Below are 25,980 nucleotides of genomic sequence, written 5' to 3' on the forward strand. Positions count from 1 at the left end.
GCAGTGTCCGTCGTCAAAGTGTCGCGGTTGCCCGCCGTCCGTTGCCGCCGGCGCTTTCGTCGCGTCCGCCGGCACGGCCCGCAGGCAATACTGTCTCTATATCCCAATTACTATATAAATTCCCGCAAACTTACGACACTGACCTGCCCCACTCCATCAAGACCCAACACCAAGTTCAGCAACGGCCTGACTGCTTGGCCACCGACGAACTACTTTTTCCAACGGCCAACACGTCGGACGTGCCTTTTCTTCATAACAAATTGGTAACAATCGCTCCGGTCTCACGGCTACCACGGACCACGTGATCGCGCACGCTTGTTCAGCGTCACGTCACCCACGATACGGACGGCAGTTTTTCGATTTTATTGTTGTCTCAACGAGGTCCATACCAGTCATGATGGGCTAAGCCGACCTCCATGGGCCCGATGGGGCGAAGTCAGACCACACCAGCACCGTCGATTTCGTAACTATATCTTTCCCTTGTCCCCCCCCTGAACAGCACGATAGTAGGCGTCGCAAGACATGGCCCCGCTGTAACCTTTCCCCGGTTTAACGAACCACCTGTACATTTTCCCGGCAACCCCGTGAGGGCACACCGTGATTGATACGGTGTGTAGCCTTCTGTGGGCCGGGAAAAGTGTCCCCATGTTTCGTTCGTATATTATATTTCTTTAAATTGTATTTGCCATGTGCCACCTTATTTTATATTATATTTCTTTAAATTGTATTTGCCATGTGCCACCTTATTTTATATTATATTTCTTTAAATAATTGTATTTGCCATGTGCCACCTTATAAATTAATCACTGATGACCCGTAAAAAAGCATTTGCATTACTTATTTTATTTTACCTTATTTCCCCCCATAAATCTTGGGCTTTCATTAGCCCATGCGTGTAATAAAGCCTGTGAGCTCCACCGACGTGACCCTCGGGTCTCACGCGGTGCGGCTCACAGGTCACGACTGAAGTGTTCCCCTTTGGTCGTGGGTAGTTTTTGGTAGGGTAAAATCTACCAAATTCTTACAACCTATTACTGTATAAGCAATATCTGGTGGTGTATACTCAACACCTGATTTTATTTCTATTTCTTTCCCTTTAGGCCATGTTTTATTTAATGGGGAACATATATTTTATAAAATCAAAACCTAAACATTTTGACAAATATTCATCAAAACACAGACCGATTGAGGCTGAAATATTTATAAAACAATCTTTATTTATTTCAAGATTTATTTTAGGAAAATTAGCCACAAATTTAGCTCCAAATGAATTAAATAAATGTTCAATTTCGCTTATTGAATAAATACCTATAAATATTGTACCTAGTGGGATTTGACCATTTCGACCTAATCTAAATGTACAATCTTGTTCTATATTTATATAATTGTCATTAGAGTTAGGATAATAAATTAATGGAATACTACTAACTATGGAAAAAATTAATTCAGTGTTTTGAAAGCCTAAATATTTTTTAAACTTTTCATCCAAACTATAGTAACATGAAGATACTATTTCAATTTTTTTATTAACAAAAGTTAACACTCAAGGATTAATTAGTCTGTTTAATTCTGTAATACTATATTCTCCTTTTTTTTATTTGTATAATTTGATCAAGAATTTGTATTTTACAATCTGTTTCAATATTTATTAAATTTAAACCTTTTAAAAATATAGAATCCAGTCCTATTTTATAATTATTATTATTGTAATATTTTTCTGTTAAATGAATACAACCGTTTTTAACTTTTATAAATACCATTTATAAAAGTAATTTTATTTTTTTATTCAAAATCAATCAAATGCATTGATTTTCCATTATTTATTTTTTTCATTCCTTTATATATAAGATTCAATTTAGTTTTTGAATTTTGATTATACAATGTAATTTGTTCATTTGTAAACACCTCTGAAAATCTATTTGGTAAAAATACTCTAATTTTATTTTCTAATATAGCAGTTATTGTGTTACCATTATTTGTATTAATATAGTCGAAAAATGTTATTTCATATTTTTTTCCTTGTTCTAATGAATCTAATTTTACAAACTCATATTTTTCATTTCCATTTCTTTTATTTATTATAAAAAATTAAATTTTTTTTTTAAACGCGTATTTAAAATTATATTAATTTCCAAATAACGTAACAACGTGTATTATTTACATTAGACGTTCGATGTTATGTTAGACGTTATTATGATGAATAATAATAATTAAATATAAAATAATAACGAACGAACGACTCATGACGAACGACTAATAATAATAATATGTAACTCGACTGATTATTTTTTAACATCCTGTTGTGGAATGTTATCTGCTGACTTCTATACAGTGTGAAGTATACAGCGTGGTATAATTATACTAGTTTAATTTTATTTAAATAGTGTTACATAGTATACATTACATATCTAAGCATTGTGGCGCGGTGGTTAAAGCGTGTGCTTTGAGAGCAACCGCATTGGGTTCAAATCTGCCTGACAATTTTTGTAGCACTGCATTAATTGTTATGTGATTTGTTCCTACTGTGTTTGTTCTCGTAGTGGGATTTGAAATTAGTTGGGGGGCATTATAAAGCCGGCAATTGTAGCGCTTCGGGCGATTGGTGATTTACATGCGAATGTAAGTTGTCACGTGGTGCGGCCTACGTTGTCACCTTGATTTGTATCTACCTCAGTCTTGTTCCAAGGCTGACGTATATAATGTCCACCTCTGACCTTTAAATTCTACAAATAAATACATGTCTAACCCACCGCGCCACAATGCTTAGGTAAAAATAAAAGTATCTCTGTTGTACAGACAACCAGTTAAGAAAAAATAAAATAAAAAAATAAAAAAAGTGCCGCCGTTCTGGATGTCTGTACAACACAGATATTTTGCAAATTTTTTGCATTTTTTGAAGAGTTAAATATTACAAGTCCTATATTTCATTTATTATTTGGTATTTTCACGTCGGATCAGATATGTTTTATATGCTTATCTACACTACATATTAAAAGTTTACCCCCCGGCTTCATATTTTTCATTTAAGTATAACTCCGGGAATATTCATATTAGAATGTTTAAATGCACGACAAACATTTTTAATTTTAATTCTTTATAAGTCCCCCTCATAGTAACATAGTGTAAAATCGTTTTTAAAGATTTTTGGATTTTAATTAAATAATTTCATAAGTATTTTGAAGAATATTCTTGAAGGATTAAGACAAGAGAAACCTGATTGAAATGCTGTTTTTTTCGTTTAAGCCAGGGAGGGCGAAACGCCCCCCCCCCCCCCTGTTATCGTTTGTATTTTCGACTTGAGTTTCCTCATCTGAGTATACTCTGACAAGTCCCTAGTTGTCGACTTTAAGGAAATGTGTTTGTTTTCAATAGAATATTTCCATTGAAATGCTGTATTTTTCGTTTGGAGTAGAGAGGGCGATTCGCCCTCCCTAGTATCATTTGTATTTCCTCATCTGAGTGTCTAAAAACTGTTCCTACAGTTATGTATAAATCCTGATGTAAATAAACATTAATGTTTAAATGCTGTATTTTTCGTTTGGAGTTGCAATGATATCCATATATCATACACAATGAATATTTGTTTTATAGTCAATTAATATGACATATTATTGTAATTATTATTCACTTATGTATAATTTACTAATGTATAAAGTTTAAGTACAAAATGTCATGATAATATAATCATTGTACATATCAAATTACTACTTGTATTTCTAATTATATTCCATTTTATTGCATGCTATTGACTATATTATTCTAAACTATTATACAAAAACGTTGCTTCAACCGTTGCTTCAAACCACCAGCGTTCCTTCTCGACGGGGAATGGTTCGGGTTTGCTCCGACACCAAGGGAAATAAAAGTACCACAAACATTAAGACCATCCACGACCTGGACTTGGACATACAAAAGTCCAGAAGCTTTGATGATTGCAGGGATTTATACACAAGACATAATGACTGCACTTCAGAAACATCTTCTTTTTCCACAAGATATTGAGTCAGCCCAAAGAAACATCGCAAGACAATCAATGGGCTATAACTTTGTTGATCAAGGACTAAGACTAAAAAGTCTATTAGACGAAGATACGATTGGTAATATGGTTGAAAACAAATTACAAAAAATGTGGGGATGGTTCACTTCTTTTGGAACTTTTATATCAAGACTCTTAGGATTATTTGTAATTTGGAGGGCATTTACTACAGCAATAAACACGGGCTTAAATATATCCATACTATATCAAACTTTTGGATGGAGTATAAAATTATTAGCGGGCATATTCTCAAGTTTAACACAATATGTTATGCACAAGGCCCACAATAAACAACATTACAAAGAAGTAAGCAATCCGATAAGCAAGTCACCTAATACAACATTAACTGAAATCCAAAACAAAACCTCAACACAGCATTATCCAAATAACAGTACAATATCACTTTAAAAGAAAGAACTCATATCAGCTATAGACATACAGTACGCATCACGAAAACGTGCGGATGACCGCAGGGCGCCGTGTGTCTGTTTTTCAGTAAACCAGTGGGCCTCAATATTTGATCCATCACAGGTGCGCGCCACTGGCGCGACGGGTACTATACGTTTTGAAAAAAACAACTAACCTGCACCTTTAAAAATGTCCCTGTCTTTTGTTGACTTTAATATCATTAAATACATACACATATTTTATTAATATAAAAATACGAGTTTTAAATTTTATATTTGGCGTGAAACAGTTTGGCCACCACCAACGAGAAATTGCCACTGGGCGCGCGGCGGTCATCCGCACGTTTTCGTGATGCGTACTGTAGTACAATTGGCAATGCTAATATCAACTATCTCACAATCAAACTACATTCAACATCAACTTTTATTACTGTAAAAAAAAAAAAAATATAATAATAATACCTTTTATTTGTATTTCTAATTATATTCCATTTTATTGCATGCTATTGACTATATTATTCTAAACTATTATACAAAAACGTTATATCTTATAATTATTTCATATTATATTCTACTATACTCATTATACTTTATCTTAATATATATATACTCATATATACAATGATAACTTTTTTAACCCCTTAATACAACTATTTAATCTCTAGATTATTAAATCTAACAATGTACATTTTTATTTTATTACTAAATTTCTATTAATTGCAATTTTATATTTCTTACTGTAAAACTATTTATCTCACATATTTTTATATTATATACATTCATTTTTTTCCCTTTTCGTTCACATGTATAATCACTTGCACCGTTATGAGGGCATAACATAAAAAAGACCGGGGTGCATGTAATGATATCCCACCGGCTCATTGTTAGACAGTCTTCTAGCGTCTTACATACGTACACTTTCAGTGCGTAAATGTGTAAAGGACGCCCATGAAGGCAGTTATTATTTTCACGTATCGTCACCATCGTAGTTATGTTTTAATTCAAAGAAGTGTGTTCTCTTTCTTTCTTTATAATTATATACAGATTCTATCTCCCTTTTATCCCTGAAACTCTGTCAACTTTCATCATCAGTGCAGCGCGAAGCAAATACACATTTATCTTCGCAAAAGGTAAAAGGTTATATTACTTACAAACCTAATCTCTCTGTATTGGCAATTTGGTTCTAAAATTCAATCATATATATATTGGTGAGTTTTATAAGGTATTCTATATTCATATATATAATAAACTGGGTTCCTTAGAAGAATAGTTGTGTTCTTCATAGGTAATTTTGTAGTTGCTTGTAACAGAATTCACGACCCCAACAATAATACTTCCTCTGATAGGAAAAGGTAATTTAAAAATATAGGTATACCTTTCTACCTCTTTATTTTTTATTACAGAGTAGAGAGGGCGAACGCCCTCCCTAGTATCATTTGTATTTTTGACTTGATTTCATGTAGGGTCAAGGGGGGTAATTGTAAATAGGGGTAATTGAAAATAGCATTGTTGGAAGTTTTAGTTTTAGTAATAATGACGTATTTGTTGTGTTTTATAGTGGTAGACATGTGTTTCGGAGTTGTGCACTAAGATAATTGATAATATTTTTAGGTTATGTTAATAAATTGTTGTTGTGAAAATCACCTTAATTTCAAACTGTGATACTAACTTGTACCGGTTTTTATTTTTTGCGTTGCTGCTTCAAAATGTAAGTACATTTATACTTATTATACATTAAACTTGAACTTGATACATCCGTGAACATAATAGTTATAATTAATTAATTTAAAATAACTATTACTTAAGATAACTTACAATTTACATTTGCCCCAAATATTTTGGTTACGGGGTTATTGTAAACATTAATTTGGGGTAAATGAGAACAGTAAAATATATTAAAAAAAATTATGTATGGTAGTTAAACAATACCTAAATATTCATGTTCTGATTCCAAGCTTTTACTATTTGATATAAACAAGTTCACAAGTTAATTTTTGAATTGTATTAGTAATATTTATTTTTATTTTAGGGTGAGAAATTATGTGAAAAAACGAAGTGGCCCTAGTTATACTCCAAATGATTTAGAAAAAGCTGTGAATGCTGTTAAAAGCGGAAGTCTTACATATAATCAAGCTTTTGAAGAATTTAATGTTCCTAAGGCAGTAGTTTTTAACCGTATAAAAGGAAGAAAAACTCCAATGTCATGTACAAAAGCTGGTCGGTCTCGTGTTTTCTCTGATGAGATAGAATTAGTACTTGAAAAATGTTTAATAGCTAGATCAAAAATGGGTTATCCATGCGATAAAAATGAATTTAAAGAATTAGTTGGACATTTTATTAAGCAAAGTAATTTTATCACACCATTTAAAAATGGTATTCCTGGAGATGACTGGTATTACGGATTTATGAAATGGCATCCTAAATTATCATTTAAAAAACCTGAACAACTACAAAAAGTAAGAAAAGATGCTAGAAAGCCAGAAGTAGTATACGATTTTTATGAAAAACTGATGGATGTTGTTGTGGCAAATAATATGCAGAATCGCCCAGAGTTCTTTTTTAATGCAGATAAGAGTGGGTTCCACACAGACCCTTCAAAACTAAAAGCAATTGGTGAAAAAGGACAACCTTTTAATCGTATAGTTGGAGGTTCAGGTAGAGAATCAATTTCTGTATTAGCATGTGTATCAGCTGATGGTAAATATTTACCACCATTAATAGTTTTCAAAGGATGTGCCGTTCAAGCTCGATGGACCTCACCTAAAGCCTATCCAGGTATATTATTTATTAACAGATGTTACCTATACATTATTTTTCCAATTTACATATTTTTTTTTATTTGTTTCAGGAACATTTTATGCTGTTAGTAAGAACGGTTGGATGGAAGAGTCTGTATTTTTTAACTGGTTTAGTCAGTGTTTTGTTCATCATGTACAACAACTTCGTCAATATAATAACAATGAAAGCCAAACTGCTCTCCTTTTATTTGATGGGCATTGTTCACACATAAGTATTAGGATATTTTTAGTCATATAAATTGTTTAACTTTATATTAACTGTTATATATATAAGGATGTTTCTTAAAGAATAAAGAATCGTTAATTTTTCTCACATTTATAAATAAAATCAGTTTTATTTTTTCATTTCCAATTGCCCCTAATATATATAAATATAAAAATGATGATGGTTCTCATTTGCCCCACGCCAGGTATTAATATTGGGGTAAATGTAAAAATGAATGATAATTAAATGACAATGTAAAATAATAAACTTATGACAACTAAATAACTATTGCCCCAGAGTTTATTCATATCCAATGCATACAAACTGAAGTATTCATTTACATTTGCCCCAAAAATATTGGGGTAAATGTAAATGTGTGGGGCAATTGTAAATATGCTATAATTTATAAAATAATGGAAAATTTTTGTGTATAGTAATCAAATTATAGTTCTCAGATGTGCAACTCAATGATAATGCTAAAAGAAAAAAAGAAAAATTATCCAAAAAGCCATAGTTTAAAGTCATGTTAAAAACTTGTGAATTTAGTTTACAATTACCCCACTTGACCCTACATGGAATGTGTCTTTATAACATAAGTATTTTGGGAAATATTTTAATTATTATTGCATTCAGATTTTCTTAAAAATTATTTTAAGAAATATTGCATTCAGTTTTGTTAAAAATATTTTAATTATTATTACGTTTCAATTTGTGAAAAAATATTTTAATTATTTATGACATAAGTTTTGAGAAAAATATTTTGGGGGTATTTTGCAAAAAAATATTTCAATTATTATTACAATTAGATTTGTGAAAAAATATTTTAATTATTATTGCAATTAGATTTGTAAAAAAATATTTTGGGGGGATTTTTGCAAAAAAATATTTTAATTATTATTACATTTCAATTTTCTGAACTTTTTGTATATCGGGTGTTTTTCTGAACTTTTATTGTTATATAAGGCACTGTGCCAGGAATGGCATATATATACTACTACTGGTAAGTATACATTTTTTTCATATTAATAACATTATTCTTACTAATATTTATATGTATATAATTTCTTAGTGCAACAACAAGACATCTCCAAGTTTTGTTTTTTATTTTTTAGAACAAAAAAACTTGAATTTGACAACTTGTCACTGGCTACTACTTATACGTACTGACGTTGTATCTAAATATATTTTTTGTTAATTTTTAAAACTATTATTTAATTTTTAAAACAGTTTAAATCGATTCCTGAAAAATTGTATAAATTGGAGAAGTCATGTTGTTGCCCTCAGGTCTTCAATTGATAATGATAATAAAATTTTATATTCAATATAATCTTTATCAATAATATGGGTTATTTTTATTATATAGCTGTTATGACATGTTTTTCCAGTACTTCAGAAAACGAGTACCACAGAATTGATATCTATCCAATTAGTACCATTGACAATAAACTATTGTGCACACAGTTTATGGCCTATCTTCAGATAAAAGATAACAATATTTTAACTACTAGTTTTTAATAATTACAACTACCGCGATTAAGCTACGCAATACCGTAGGCAAGCGTCTCTTATTATTTGAAATAACCGTATTCTGCCAACGGATTATTTAAAATGAAAAGTATAAACGCTAAAATTAATTGTAAAAATTGTATTATACATTTCTGGTAATAAGCACATGAATTATTGAATCAATAATTGCAAAAAAAAATAAATAACACTATCTACACAGTATACATGTAGGTTAATTATATTACTATTGTCTAATTCAAGTATAAAAAAACCATCCCATATAGTCCAGATCATGTTAAATAATATAGGTGCGTTGCAAAAAAATAAGTATTATTTATTAAACAGTTTACCTATTTCATATAATACTCATAAATTATGACCTAACCTATAAATGGACTTACGTACTTTATACACCGTGGACAAGTGGGTAGATAACGTGTTTATTCAATGTTACGGTTTCACTCTTCAGTCTTCGGTGTATGTTTAGTTACTGATCTAATGTAATTATTTGTATCGTATCTGTTTTTTTCTTTGTACCTACATCGAAGTTTTTTTTTGCAAAATTGTTTAGAATGCCTAAAGCTGCAAGTTCAATCAATAATAAAGTAGCCGCATATTTAAAAGAATTTCTGAATGAAACATTTCGAAGCGATGGTAAAGTTTTATACTGTAAATGTTGTGAAAAATCGGTATCAATAGGCCAGCGCTTTCAAGTAAGTCAACATATTTCTACCACTAAACACAAACAAAATAAAGAGTGTCAAAATAAATTTAAGCAACAATTTTTAACATCTTCGCCTTCTACATCTTCTGATGATAATTTGTCAACATTTTATACTGATTTATGCCGAGCATTTATTCGAGCTGACATTCCAATTTTTAAACTAAAAAATCCAGCATTGAAGGATTTTATAGAACAATATACTGGCAAAACAATTCCAGAAGAAAGTACAATAAGGAAAAAATATGTGAATGTAATTTATGAGGAGACTTTAACATCAATTAGACAAAATATACAGGATGGACCCATTTGGGTTTCTATTGATGAGTCGACTGATGCGGATGGTAGATATGTGGGTAATGTTATTGTTGGTAAACTTAGTTCTGAGCCTTGTAATTCGTTTCTTTTAAATTGTAAGCAGTTAGATAAATGCAATCATAAAACCATTGCTAAGTTGTTTAACGATTCAATGAATTTATTATGGCCCGAAGGAGTAAAATATGAAAATGTATTTTTATTTTTGTCTGATGCCGTTCCGTATATGTGTAAAGCAGGTAATGTTCTGAATGCATTTTTCCCTAAACTAATACATGTCACTTGTTTAGCACATGGTTTTCATCGGGTGGCAGAAACAATAAGATCAAGTTACCCTGACGTAGACCAATTAATAGCAACGGTTAAGAAAATATTTCTTAAAGCACCAAGTCGAGTTTTAAAATTTAAAGAATTGTACCCCGATCTCAATTTACCTCCAGAGCCTATTTTAACGAGATGGGGTACGTGGTTAGAAGCAGCTCTGTATTATTGTGAACATTTTGAAAAAATTAAAAATATAATTTCAAGTCTAAATACTGAAACTGCCACTTTATATTATTTTTTTTGTTAAGCAGTTATTACATATTTTAATATTTTTTTTACATATTTCATTAAAAATAAGTACATATTTATGTACATATTTTGATTTTTTTATTACAATAAAATCCGTTCCCTACTCATAATTAAACAAACCTATATAAGTTATTTCAAATAGTATATAGCCATATCTTTATACGATTTAATTGCTAGACTTTAATTAGATACATTAAGTTTTATTTTGCTATTGTATTAATATTGTAATATTTAGAATCCGTTGCAGTTTATTTTGAATACTACACTAAATGTATGATTACCAAATTTGACTCTCCTAAAAACTGTAATATATTATGGACCCACTACATAGTATAGGTATTTCATATTTAATATTTAACCACATATGTAGGTAGGTAGGTATTGTATATTTAATCGTGAGCAAAAATATATAATACCTTTACTACGTAGTAGGTACTTCATATTTTTGCGGTTAATAAATTAAGCGGGGAACGGGAAGAAGTCATCAACGGGGAGGTCCGACGTCTTCAATAGGCGTAAAACTCAAATTTTGAAAAAAAAAAACGTAAAATTTTGGTATTTTACGAAAGAAAAAAATCGAACCCTCCGACGCATGTATTTATGCCTGTATATAGTAATACCCACTCGACGGCGGCGATATCGGCACTCGGCTCTCGGCGTCGTCCCATGGCCCCGGGACCCGTCCCGGAGGAAGTACGGCCGCAGGTGGCATATACATTTAGCGGGGAACGCGAATACGTCTTCGTCCCAGAGGTCGGACCTCTCAAAGGGGGGTTTGAGGCGACCTGCGTCGAACATTTTCGAAAAATTGTCAATAACGTGACGACGCCGCGACCACGGCGACGGATTTCTCCGCCAAGGCTCTCTCCGCGAACGGGGTGTGGCCGCGCGTGGCATAAAAATTTATTGAGGAACGCAAATAAGGGGCGAACGGGGCCCGGAGAATTGTCGAAGAGGGCTAAAACTCGAATTTTTGAAAAAAAGGCAAAAAACGCGCGCGCGGTCTCAAAATCTGACGGGGAACGCGAATAAGGTCCAAACAGGGCCGACCGGGGACCCCCGGGGGGGTAAGACTCGAAAAACTGAAAAAAATTTGAAAAAAATCGAGAAGAGTGATAAGGAGCGTTGATAACGCGGAGACGGCTCCGCCGCCGCCGGGAGACCGCCCGTCCGGGAAATGCGATTTTTTCATTGGCGGTTCACTCAGTACGAAAAATCGACTAGTTAACCGGCTGTAAGTTTTTTACTGCCGTCAAAAACTCCAAATCAAGTAATAAAATTCAAATATTTCGGACGGTCCAACTAATCATATAGCCACTTCGATTTATTTGGGGTCTAGCAGGTCAGTCACCAACCTCGACGTTGGACTTATATGTCTCGGCAACAGGTATGCAACGTTCATTACTGCTGCAGAAACCGCAAATTAAGTAATAAATTACGTGAAAAAAAAATGTAAATCATTTCGGGCGTCATGGATATAGCCGCAGTCTTTTTTGAGTGTCTAGCAGGTCAGTCACCACGAATGACGTTCGCCGTAGTAATAAGGGTAAGCAATCCGACTTCGTCGGATAGCGGACAATTTGCGACGGCCGGGTCACGTCATCAGGTATGCAATACGATTGCGTCGAATCGTGGACAGCGTGCATTACTGTCACCGAAAACGTAAAATTAAGTCAAAAAAATTGTAATACATTTTGGGGGTCCATGTAAATCATATAGCCGTCGTCTTTTTATTTGGCGAAGAGTTTTAACCGATGTCGGAAGCTGCAGTGGTCTTTTGATCTGGTCGACGGTCTCGAGCCGGTTGGTGTGTGATAAGGAGGTCTGGTGATAAGGTTAGGGCCACCGTGGTTCGACGTGGTAGCCCGGGTTATGCCGCTGGAAATTCGAAATTTCGTAAAAAAATCATATAGCCGCTGCGATTTTTTTGGTGTCTAGCAGGTCATTTCTAACCACTGTGTGACGGGGAGTTATAAGACCATTCCCTCGGGGGTTTTTACACCTTTAGCCATATGTCACGAGGGCGGCTCCTTCACGCCTTTGGTGACGCGGAAACATCCCTCCGACAGGTTACGTCAGGGCGCCCTGGCGCCAGGCTGACGGTCCCCCGCCGGCTACTCTTGTACAAGATAGATCGGTGGGTTTCGTATAACCGCGTCGGCGAGCGCTGGATTCGACCCAGTCAAGTAACTCCCCTTCTACTAAGGCGCTACTTCCACAGTCTTCGCGAGGCCATCCACATAAGTCGCGAACGCGCGGCCGGTGAGCGCGAGCACGCGAGGTACCCGCGCACATCGGCCGGACGCACGCCACAAAGCTCACTGGGCACTGATTCCGTTCGGGCGTTAGCTAGGTCGGGTTCTCAGTAGGGCTCGTCCCAGTGACCCGCGAAATGAGATTTGAGGATCCGTTATCCAGAGTACTCACAACGACTCTTTTCCCACTAGCATCGACGTTGGGGCAGTTGTTTACGCTGCCGCGATGCGACCTTTTATGAGTGGTACGGTTTTCTTTTGCCGGATGCCGTGTCCGTACCGAATGTTCGGGTTTGGTGCTTGTAGTTGGATGGGTGTCTCCCAGCCAGACTTTCATCCTGCACGTGTTCGTCCACGAGTTGGCCGGGCCCGTGAACTCTCGGTCGGAGTTGGGCGGGGAATATGCCGGCATGTGGCTGGAGGTCCGCGGGCAGGTAAAATTCGAGGTGCCCTGGTTTCGCGTCTTATCCTGTCTACTATTACATGTTCGAGTGCTTTGGATAACACGAGTAGGAGGCTTATAGGACGGTAGGATTTGGCCTCCGCTGGGTCTTTATCGGGTGATTTCTTGATCACCACGAGCCTGGCCGCCTTCTATGTGCTCGGGAATCTTTTCGCCCTGAGGCAGTTGTTAAATATCGCAGATATGTTGTGCCCGAGCACCGGCCAGGCTTGCCTCAGGATTCCGGCCGTTATACCGTCCATGCCCGGAGCCTTCTTAGGTGCCATCCGCCATATGGCCCCTTTCACCTCCTCAACGTCGCAGGGTTCGATGTGCCCAGGGTTTTCAGACCATTTACTGAAGGAGCCGACTCTCACTCCCGTCTCCGTCCTGGCCGCTATCTGCTCAGGACCTTCGTTATCGTAGCTGTCACAGGGAACCAGGGTATCCATCAGCTTTTCTCCGGTTTCCCTTAGAGACGTGGTGAACGTGCCGTCGCTTTTGCGAACGGCTGTTGGAAGGTTCTCAGAGGGTCTAGTACCACCTGTCTTGAGCCACTTGAAGACGGGGCCCCAAGGTTTCTCGTTCCCCGTCTCCGTCACAAAGTCGCGCCAGGCTTTGCGTCTGGCCCTGAAGCAGTTTCTCTTATGGGCCTTTTTCAGCCTCTTGAGCTTGGCGCGCGCAGCCCGACGCTCGAATGCGTTGCTGGCATTTCTGAGTTTCACCTTCCAACGGCCGAGGGTGCTCAATTCTCGGCCCAGCGTTCCGTTCCACCATGGAGGAGGTCTATGCTTGGTCTCCTGTCTTTTAGTCATGTGTGCTTCACACGCTTCTCTTAGCACGTCTGAGAGCGCTATCGTACTACTCTCGACGTCCGGGCACTCGAGTTCCCTTATCCTAGCGTCTCTTCTGTCGGCTAAGGTCTTTCTGAACTTTTTCCAGTCCGTCCGGCTGCAGCTAAAGCCTTGTGCGTTCTCCCTAGGAGGCCCTCGGGCGCTATTCTGTGTAATGATGTCAAAGCAGATCAACGCATGGTCGCTTGACGTCAGGTCGTGAGTGGCGGACCAGTCCACAACTCTGACGTTGTTAGACGACAGAGTTCCGTCCAGGTACGCCGACCCGCGGTTCCTGAACGTCGGTACGCCCGGTTGATTGTGGACTTTTAAGTTTCTCTGACTTATGAAGTCGACCACGATGTCACCTCGACTGTCCGGTCTGTCGTCATGCCACACCGTGGACCTCGCGTTCACGTCCGCACCCACTAGCACGTCGCCACTCAGTCCACTTGACCAGCCGTGAGAGTGACGGTGGCGCGGTGTTAGCAAGCTTATAAATAAGCCAGTATCCATCTACCGGCGACGAGGACGCCCTGGCCTTCGGCGAGCACCGCGGTCTGTCATCCCCGCGGTGCCCAGCGAAACGCAACAACCCCTTGGTTGAGGTTTCGCTAGATTGTCTAGCAGGTCAGTCACCTCAGTTATCCGGGTAGGCAAATTACGTGAAAACAAAATGTAAAACATTTCGGGCGTCCATGCAAATCATATAGCCACCGTCTTTTTTGAGTGTCTAGCAGGCCAGTCACCTCGAATGACGTTCGCCGTAGTAATAAGGGTAGGCTATCCGACTTCGTTGGATAGCGGACAATGTGCGACGGCTGGGTCACGTCGTCAGGTATGCAATCCGACTGCTTCGAATCGCGGACAGCGTTCATTACTGTCACCGAGAACACAAAAATTAATTACGTGAAAAAAAAAAAAAAAAAATTCAAAATATTTCGGGCGTCCATGCAAATCATATAGCCGCTATCTTTTTAGGGTGTCTAGCCGGTCAGTCACCTCAGTAGTCCGGGTAGGCAATCCGACTTCGTCGGATAGCGGACAATGTGCGACGGCTGGGTAACTTCGTCAGGTATGCAATCCGACTGCGTCGAATCGCGGACAGCGTTCTTTACTGTCGCCGAAAACGCAAAATTAAGTAATACATTACGTGAAAAAAATTGTAAAACATTTCGGGCGTCCATGCAAATCATATAGCCGTCGTCTTTTTTTGAGGGTCTAGCAGGTCAGTCACCTCGAATGACGTTCGCCGTAGTAATAGGGTAGGCTATCCGACTTCGTCGGATAGCGGAAAATGTGTGACGGCCGGGTCACGTCGTCAGGTATGCAATCCGACTACGTCGAATCGCGAACAGCGTTCATTACTGTCACCGAAAACACAAAATTAAGTAATGGATGAAGTGATAGCAAAAGGTAAAGAACGAAAAAAAAAAACGGATTATCACGGCCGCCGCAAATTAACGACAATCCCGGCGGCCGGCATCGAAACCACGACCCGCAAGTCATCTGCACACACGCCTAAACCTAGCTGCCTACCTATTGAGTTGAAAACTGACGTCAAATCTATGACTCTTAAACCATAATGTGCGAAAAAATCTAACCCTCCGACAAGTGGCGGCTCGTGCTATAGGGCACACGGGCACATGCCCCACCTAAAAAATTGAGAAGAAAGAAGAAAAATGTATATTCAATTATTAAAATTAATATTGACTAAGTATTTCTTCCATCATGATATAAGTTGGTACTTGGTAGTTTGAATATTATCGAAAACAATGTTTTATCAAATACGGGTGCTCCTAGATACGGTACGTGTATACTATATATACGCATTGGGCGGCGGGCACAACGAAGTTGTGCCCGGATAATCCGATCAACAGTACTAGATTTCCCCCACTTTTCGACACGAATTAATACGGCATTGCCGGGCACAATCGGATTGTGCCCGAATTCTATTTTTATTACGATTTATAATATTTTGTCGGTTCTATTGCCTTCGTATTGTTAATGTCGACCGTCGCCGGTTTTGAAAACATGATAAGATAACAATTAATTATTATTTGTTCATTCTAATAATTCTGTTAAGTGTGTTTTGTTTATTTTATTAAACGTTTAGTACTTTTGTACTGTCATTTATCACTTTATCGGTGGTATTTTTACTATTTAGTGTATGGTGCATAGTGTATAGTGATTAATACCTAATTAATTAAATATTTTTATCATTTGTCATCATGGATACATATGTTACGGTCGAGCATTTACTGAATATCCACTTTTCAAGTTTACCTCTTGAGAAAAATATTGAAATAAAAAAAGAAGGTAGGCCAATGCCAAATTTAAATATAATACAAATTAAGAAAACAAAGTCTAGAGAATTTAAAAGAAGTTTTAATAAAGACATTTATTCAAAACATGGTTGGTTATGTGGTTGTTCTAAAACGAACCGTTTGTTTTGTTTTCCTTGTATACTTTTTTGTCGTACTTCTGGTGATAAAAATTGGTCACAAAACGGAATAAATGATTTAGCTCATTTGAACGATAAAATTAGTACACACATAAAATCAAGTTTACATTTAAATGCGCATTTAAATTTGAAACTTTTGGGTAAACAAGATATAAGGCAACAACTTTCAAATGCATTTAGGCTTAGTATACAAAAACATAATGAAACTGTAACTAACAACCGTTATATTTTATCTAAAATTATTGATTGTATTAAATTTTGTGGTGCATTTGAACTTGCTCTTCGAGGGCATAATGAGAAGTCAGATTCTGAAAATCCAGGAATATTTCGCGGACTTATTAATTTTAGTTCTGAATTGGATAACACTTTAAAATTACACCTCGAACAGTCTACAGTATTTAAAGGCCTTTCTAAAATAATTCAAAATGAAATGTTGGAATGTATGCTATTTGTTATTCGACAAAATATTAAAAACGAAATAAAAAACGCTGATTTCTTTTCTGTTATATCTGACGAAACGACAGATGTATCAGCACAATTTCAAATGTCCATAATATTTCGTTATATTTTATCCAATGGTACGCCAGTTGAGAGATTTTGGGGCTTTTTTAATCCATCTGGACATGATGCAAAGTCACTATCAGAGTGCATAAAATATAACTTAAAAGAAGTAACAGAAAACCACGACAAATTAATCTCGCAAAGTTATGACGGAGCTGCTGTGATGAGTGGTCGACTTTCCGGCGTTCAAAAACTTATAAAAGATGAATATAAAAATGCACATTTTGTTCATTGTTATGCCCACCAGTTAAATTTAATCTTAAGTCAAGCTACAATGCACAACCGTGATGTAAGAATTTTTTTTTCCAACTTGACTGATGTAACTAATTTTTTTTCTAATTCTCCGCAAAGAGTTGCCGTTTTGGATAAAGTTGTTAACCATAGAATCCCTCGATCATCAAATACAAGATGGAACTTCAAAAGCCGTATTGTTAATACTGTACACGAAAATCGTGAGTTATTAATAGAATGTATGGAAGAGATCGAAAATACATTTAATCAAAATATTGCAATTAATCAGGCGTGCGCTATACGTAGAATGTTAAATGATGAAAAATTTATATTTTGGTTAAATGTTTTTCATTGTTTAATGCCACATGTAAATATATTATATAACCAGTTGCAAAAACGGAAAATTGACTCTATCGAAGTGAAAAATGCCATTTCTCGATTTGAAGAAAATATTCAAAAAGAAAGACAAAATTTCGATAATTTTCAAAATGAAATGCCAGGTGAAGTAACTCAATGTAGACCAAAAAGAAAACGTGATGATGATACACTACTTTCTAGAATTTGTGTTGCAAAAGAAGTCTGTGATATTCTTATTGTCTGTGTTAAAGATAGGTTCGAATATAAAGCTCATTTAAACGCGTCTCTATTATTTATGTCCACTGAATTTCCTTTGTATGAAAAAAGTTTTCCACAAACATATGTTGATGAAACAATTGAAGCTTACCCTTTTTTAAATAAAAGTAAGCTTCAAACTGAATTGGAACTTATATATAAACGAACAGATTTTCGTAGCGTAATAGGTGCTGTTAATTTACTACAGTTTATTATTGATAACAACTTGGAACAAATATTTTCAGAAACATTTAAACTTATACGTATTATAGCAACAATACCTATGACATCTGCAGAAGCAGAAAGATCGTTTTCGACATTGAAAAGGATAAAAACATTTCTTCGAAATAGTATGGCAGAAGAGCGATTAACAGCATTAGCGATGTTATCAATTGAAAAGAAAATGGTGAAACAAATATCAAATTTTAATGAAGAAGTCATCAAAGTATTCATGAAGAAAAAAGACAGACGGATCGATTTGGAATTCAAAAATATAACTACTGTATAATATTGTGTTAATTGTTAAAAGTACTTATAACTTATAACTATATTATAACGGCATAATAATTATATTCAATATTTATTTTTAAACCATAATTTTTTTTTTAATTATTTGTTTTGCAAGATACTTTATAAGAGTATAAGGTTTTGGTATCAAAGGTATCAAAAAAAAATTTTATTTCATTTAAAAAATCAACAGGAATTGATGGTAAGTTCAAAGTTCTCATAGTGGAAAAAGAAGGAAATATTTGTGCCCCACCTTCAACGAACCCCACGAGCCGCCACTGCGAGGGCATATATTCAAGCCTGCATATAGTAATAACGACGTGACGCCGCTAAATTAATAATTGTTGTTTATCAATTACTTATTTAAAAACAATATTTACTAAACGTACCTATACATAAGCAATATCAAACAGTATAGGCATATCATTATACAATATTTAACTACCAGATTTTACTGAAATATATGAAGATCTATTTGTTTATTAATATTGTATTATATGGTATCTGCAGCATTATAATTTTTAATTTCCTCAACCAATCAAGTCACCTAAAAACTTTAATGAATTAAGTGGGTTATATAGTTATATTGTACTATTGTCTATTCAAGTAAAGAACCATATTATCCAGCCCTTGTTAAATAATATAGGTGGGTCGCTCAATAAATGTGTAGATAATAAAATAGTATTAATTAAATATGAATTATTAAATAGTTTAATAGTATATAGTCATATCATAATACAATTTAACTGCCAAAATTTAATTAAATACATAATAAGTTATATTTTGTCTATAAATATAGATAATTTGACTCACCTAAAAACTGAAATATTTTATATTTTATTTTATATTTTTTATTTTATTTAACCACATAGTCGTTTAACATGGGCTCAAAACCTACCTATATATTAGTTTTTTTTTTTATTTAAAAAAGGCTTCAACCCCTGAGGTTATTAGGCTGGCCTACCTATATAGTATCCTCACAATATCATTACCTCAACCAAACTCACTTGAACTGTAATATATTAAGCACAACATAGTATATATGCACGTTAGTTATGTTACTATTGTCTATTCGAGTAATTAATTTATTATGTATTAAATAGTTGATTTCATATAATACTCATAATTAAACCTACCTATATAAGTTGTTTCAAATAGTATATAGTCATATAATTATACATTTTAATTTTCAGACTTTAATTAAATACATACATTTTTATTTTATTTATTAATATTGTATTATTTAAAATCTGTATCATCATTTGTATGCTACAACAAATTTGACTCACCTAAAATCTGTAATGAATGAAGTGGGTACTACATAGTATACATTTAGTTTAGTTATTATAAGATAATAAAAGCATTAGCTGTGTATATTTGTTATATTTTATTAATTTGATTATATGCTAATGATTGAACCTATCAAACGATGCTTAATAAATGTAGCTAATTATTTATCAAATAGTTTAATTGATCACTTAATACTCATAACTAAACCTACCTACATAAGTAATATCAAATAGTATAGCCATATCTTTATACAATTTAACTGCCAGAATTTAATTAAATACATTTAGATCTATTAGTTTATAATAATTATTGTATTATATAGTATCTGCAGCAGCTTTGTATCATACATAAAATTTATAATTAGGAAATTATATTACCTCAAACAATCAACTGCCCTAAAAACTGTAATATATTTAGTACTACCTACATAGTATACAATGTAGGTAAATTATATTACAATTGTCTAATTCAAGTATAAAAGAACCATCCCATATATTCCATAAGTTCTATTTTGTTATTGTATTATTTAAAACCTGTTGCAGACCGTTGTTAATTGCTCCGCGCCATGCGTACTCTACCTAGTGCAATTCGTAACCGATTTTATTCTAACTTAGTTCAAAATCTAAAGGAAGTTAATCCACGCATTTGCATAAAACTCTAATTCAAATCGACCGTAAGTGAAAACCTACACGGTAAAATAAGTGTTAAAACTAATTAGATCGATAATCTATTAAGCGCACGGTTCAAACTAATTAGATCGTTTAACTATCAAGCGTACGGTTCCAGGCACCGCGCTCGCACGCGACCTTGGTACCGTAGATAACATCGCGGCGCAATGCCGCCCAAGTCAAACATATCTATCAACAAGCAGTCCTCCGCAACTAATAGCATACAGAGTATAGACATCAAAGTATATCAATTTGGGATACAATTGATCGTAACTCAGCTGAGGTACAACCTTCTGGAACATCAACATCTCGTGCAATCATTGAAGTCCAACGTTATTTAGAAGTTGCTATACTGCAAAGAAATAACGATCCGTTAAATTGGTGGCGTGAAAATAGTTATAACTATCCGTATCTACACATACTAGCAAAAAGAACACTATGCTGTTTAGGTACATCAGTACCGTGTGAGAGAGTATTCTTAAAGGCTGGATTAATTCTAAATGACCGTCGTTGTCGTTTGAAAAATGATAAAGTTAAAATGCTTTTATTCCTCAACTATAATTCAAATTAAATATTACAGTATTAATTTAAATTCCAATTTAATATCTTAATAATATTAAGATTGTCTTATTTATATATTTTATTTTTACTATACATTTATTATATTATAGTATTTAAATATAATGTTTTTAACAACATACAATTTTTTTGCTGAAAAGGATTTTATAAGGATTATTTCATTATTATAAATATTAGCAAACATTATCAGTTTTATATACTATATGACAGCTTGTTTATTATGTTTTTGTTACTGATATATTTTATAATTATGATTATAAGTTATATCAGTTTTTTTATTTATTATTTGTATGAATAACTTTTAGTTAAATAGTTACTTGATTGATATTATTTTTATGAACACTGTTTTATAATTATTATAAATTTTAAGCTATATTAGAGGTATGAAGCTGCCTAGTGCCTACTAATTATTATTATTTTGAGCCTTTGTGGTTGATATTCTTTATTATTTTATAATTAACTGTATTACTTACTATACCAAAAATTAAAATATTTCAAATAAAAAGTAACAACAATAAGTACTAAGTAGCAATTTTATAACAATTACCACAAATTCACAAATATCAATAACGACAAGTATAACTGGTATAACCAAATAACAATCACAGATAACAACTAACAATAGTTTACAATACTGATAACAGGTTTAACAGACAATAACAGCGGTATAGCAGTAACAGCCAGTAACAGCAGTAACAGTATATAACACGGAGTCAGTAAGGCCAAATTTAAAAACTCAAATAATCAAAATAATCGTAACAGTTATTTTTTTCCTCAAGTAACAGCTTGTTATTGCTACTAGAGTAATAACTGTTATAAATTACTGTTCCTGTTTTTTTTCCCATCACTACTTTAATTAGTCTAGTATCGACTGCCGATGTGTGTGGATAATTTAAAATGCATTGCGCGTATTTTTTGTATGTCTGTCGGTCGCGGACGCACACACGCACATCCACGTCTCGCGTGACACGTCCCCGTTGCTTCGGTCACGTGATCGATGCTTGTGGAGGGAGTATGACCGGTGGCCGACCAAAACTGGTCGCCGCCGAGTCATCATCTCATTTTGAATAGACTACAGTACGCATCACGAAAACGTGCGGATGACCCCCAGTGGCAATTTCTCGTTGGTGGTGGCCAAACTGTTTCGCGCCAAATATAAAATTTAAAACTCGTATTTTTATATTAATAAATTATGTGTATGTATTTAATGATATTAAAGTCAACAAAAGACAGGGACATTTTTAAAGGTGCAGGTTAGTTGTTTTTTTCAAAACGTATAGTACCCGTCGCGCCAGTGGCGCGCACCTGTGATGGATCAAATATTGAGGCCCACTGGTTTACTGAAAAACCAACACACGGCGCGCTGCGGTCATCCGCACGTTTTCGTGATGCGTACTGTATACTGAGTTGAAAACTGGTGTCGAATCTATGACTCTTAAGCCGTTTCGCCGTTCCGGCGAATTACGAACGCGGATTCGACGTCCTTCAAAGGGCGACGTAAACGCGATATTCGCGAAAAAAAATCGAACCCTCCGACGCACATATTTATGCCTGTATATAGTAATACCCACTCGACGGCGGCGATATCGGCACTGCTCTCAAAATTATTTTTTAAAGAGTTACAAAATAATGTTAAGCTGAATGTGTGTTAATGTGAGCAGTAAGTAGGTATATTGAGATAATAAAATATGTATACTGACTTTTGTTATAGTTAAATAAATACATTTTAACTCAAAATTAAAACTTTGGTTGAATGAACTATATAATAAGCCATAACTATCTATCAAATAATAAGTCGGCAATAAGGTTGAGATGTTGAATTAAAAATTGATAAGTACCAATCATAAAACAAAGAAATCCACATGTTTAAGTTGTTTCATACATACTAATAATCTTTCTAACAATAATAACTTTGAAGCGTTGTAAAACTATATTGCACTGTGTTATAGTGAAATCATATGATAATTTAGTAGTAGTAGTAGTAGTAAACGTTTAAGCTTTTTAACTTAAGAACCAGTAGCATCAATTGATAACTTACAATAATTTTTGCAAGCTTCTTTGTAAATTATAATTTGATGTTGAGTCCAATAATGTACTAAGAATGGATAGTATGTATAGATCCTGAATACTTTGAATTATTTTTAAATTCTACAAGTGATTGAACTGGGCATTTATATTTTTCACCTATTTCTTTATCTTTTGACTCTTGTTTAGCTTTTTGTAAGACAGATGTTTTATATAAATTTGGTGGGGAAATACTACCAAACTCCATATCAACAACATTTGCACGCCTCCAATTGCAAGCGAGATCGGTTTTTAATGATTGCCCTATATTTTGACGCTTTATTCCTTTCAACGGCCTTTTTGTCTTATGTCGATGTTTAAGTCCCTTTGTGTTATTTGTTAAAATTGAAACATCTAGCGGGTTTCCTTCATCAGGTTTAGATTCACTCCAACCAAAAAGATTTGCATCACAATCCTTACATTTTGCCTAAAATGTAATGTCATACCTGTTTTCGGAATTCAGGTATGCTTTTCCGCTTTTATAAATAAAATTACAAGGAAGTTTATGAGCCTTTAAAAATTCATCATTTATTATATCTGTCCATTTATATGGTGTTAATATTTTATAATTTCTAGTAGGTAGTATATGTAGGTTCTATCCCAGTTTCTACAATTACAGGGAGATTTAAAAACGGTTATCCACGACTTTCCTCCTTGAACGATCAGATTTGTGGGTGCTTACTACCCCAGTTTTTTACTGTTCCAGGGTGATTTAAAAACGGTTATCCACGACTTTCCCCCTTGGATGAACAGATTTTTGGCTGCTTTCTATCCCAGTTTATACTGTTTAATTTTTTCATCACTGCTAGATATCGCTTTTTGCTTAAAGCAGACTATGGTGTACCAGGAGAACATGTGAATTAAATTTTCATTGATGTATTTGTTCATTCACAGACTGTTTTTCCGGAGAAACTTAAATTTTACTTTTGTTGGTTGCACTGTATTTTTTATCAAAATTTGGTAAACAAATTATTAATAATTTTTAAATATATTCAGTTGCTTGCGATTAGCTGTTTTACCAAGTTGTGTTTTGTAGTTTCTAATTTCCTCGTCGTTTCTTTAATTTTTTTAAAAAAAATGAATTTCCAAAAATGTACAAATGATATCCGGTCATTGGTTAGTCAAATACGATTCAATTCAACACCGGCTTATCCAGAATTCACCGCATTTTCATCAAGGCTAAGATCATTTCAAACATACCCATCAAATACGGGCCAGAACAAATATAAATTGGCCCAGTGTGGTTTCCAGTATCTAAACATCGGGGATGCAGTTCAATGTCACTGGTGTGGGATAATTCTACATAATTTTGAAATTTTTGACGATTGTTTTATAGAACATACTCGTTATTCACCAAAATGTGTATTTCTATTATTAATGAAGGGAAATCAGTATATACAAAAAGTCTTAAGTAATTATTGTAAAACCGATGTTATTTGTAATTGTGAAACCGATCCGGACGACACCATTTGTTAAATCATGTGTTTTTGCTTATAATATATATATTTTTTACATTTTTTGTATTTTTTATCCATGATTTTAGTATTTAATATGTTTACAAACGATAAAAACTCACAGTTCAACGTAGGACTTCTAGCAGTTATATTTCACTTTATATTTATGCTTATAGTGGTCAAAATATTTTTAACTTATAAAAAAATTAACAAAATTATTTAACAATGGGTTCACCAATAATTGTCTGTAAGTCTACTTTTGACATCCGTGCTTTTAGCAAGAAAAATATTACAGTGGGGTTATTAATTAATAATCAGATTTCTATTATTTTGCTATTGGAGTGTAAACTTTCAAAGAAAATTATTACATTAAGTTTGGAAGAATGGTTTACACTTATGTCTGAATCTAATTACAATTCAATTATGAATAATTTACATATCAGATGTAGACGTGTAAAAATAACAGATAACTTTTCATATTCAACCAATGTTAAACATAGTTTAATTACCTTGCATATAAACGACAATTACATTAGTTTGACGAACATTGACTTCGCCCGTCTCAAGCAAATACAAAATTTGATCGATTTGTATATTGTAGAAAAACAGAAACGTTTGTCAAGTTATCAGGTTACATTTGACACAGCTTACGAACTGATTAAAAACGATGTCCGCGGTCTTCCCATCACTTGCCAGAGGAATGAATTTACAAACCAATATATTCAAAACTATGACTTTAGTTATTATTCGCATCTACAAAACGATGACACATCATTTTTACATGAAATATTGCAATTTCATTTTAACACAATGTCTGATATGATATTACAAGACCTATTAGTATAATAAATTATTGTTTTTTTATAAATAAAACTTTTTTGTATACAATAATCAATCTTTTTTTATTTCAGGAGATAACCTATGTAAATAATTAATTTGCCTTGATAAAAAACTTTTATATTTTTTATTATAAAAAGTATAACATATAAAATATCTTTATTTTAAAATATCTGATGATGTTATCCATGAATTTTGGCTCGAATCAAAGCCTAACCATTTGACAAACATTTTATTCCCAACTTTTTTTATGATACGTTCAACGAGGAAAGTGTCTGGATAATCCGTTAACTTAATTTCCTGTTCGTAAAAACCACCTAAGATTTTATTGCCTGTTCCATCTTTTAGTCGATAAGTTACTGGGTTTGTCTGTAAGACTTTTGAAATTGTAAATATTTCCGTTGTCCAATTTGGGGTGTATCCTTTACTAAATGCATGTTTATACTTAGATATTCTTACTTTATCATTAACTTTAAATTTCGGTTTATATAATGTTTTATCATTTATATGGGTATTAAATTTAATTTTGTTTGCGTCCAACCGAGCATCATTGGGTGTACATTTGATTGTTCTATGTTTTGTATTATTATAGTTTTGTATAATTTTTGATATTTTATCATAC

At 34.1% G+C, this 25,980-nt stretch overlaps 2 protein-coding genes across 2 annotated transcripts; both read left to right on the forward strand.

The window, feature by feature from the left end:
* Positions 1 to 5,976: 5,976 nt before the first annotated feature.
* Positions 5,977 to 7,479, forward strand: LOC132953441 (uncharacterized). The gene is made up of 3 exons (XM_061025867.1): positions 5,977 to 5,981; positions 6,473 to 7,218; positions 7,292 to 7,479. Exons 1-3 carry the CDS (start codon positions 5,977 to 5,979, stop codon positions 7,477 to 7,479), a joined length of 939 nt encoding a protein of 312 aa, XP_060881850.1.
* An 8,843-nt stretch (positions 7,480 to 16,322) lies between these two features.
* LOC132953442 (zinc finger MYM-type protein 1-like) lies at positions 16,323 to 20,995 on the forward strand. Its single transcript, XM_061025868.1, has 3 exons — positions 16,323 to 17,636; positions 17,736 to 18,461; positions 20,645 to 20,995. Exons 1-3 carry the CDS (start codon positions 16,323 to 16,325, stop codon positions 20,993 to 20,995), a joined length of 2,391 nt encoding a protein of 796 aa, XP_060881851.1.
* Positions 20,996 to 25,980: the final 4,985 nt, after the last annotated feature.

This window comes from Metopolophium dirhodum, unplaced genomic scaffold, assembly GCF_019925205.1.
Source record: "Metopolophium dirhodum isolate CAU unplaced genomic scaffold, ASM1992520v1 scaffold4, whole genome shotgun sequence".
Lineage (NCBI taxonomy): Eukaryota > Metazoa > Arthropoda > Insecta > Hemiptera > Aphididae > Metopolophium > Metopolophium dirhodum.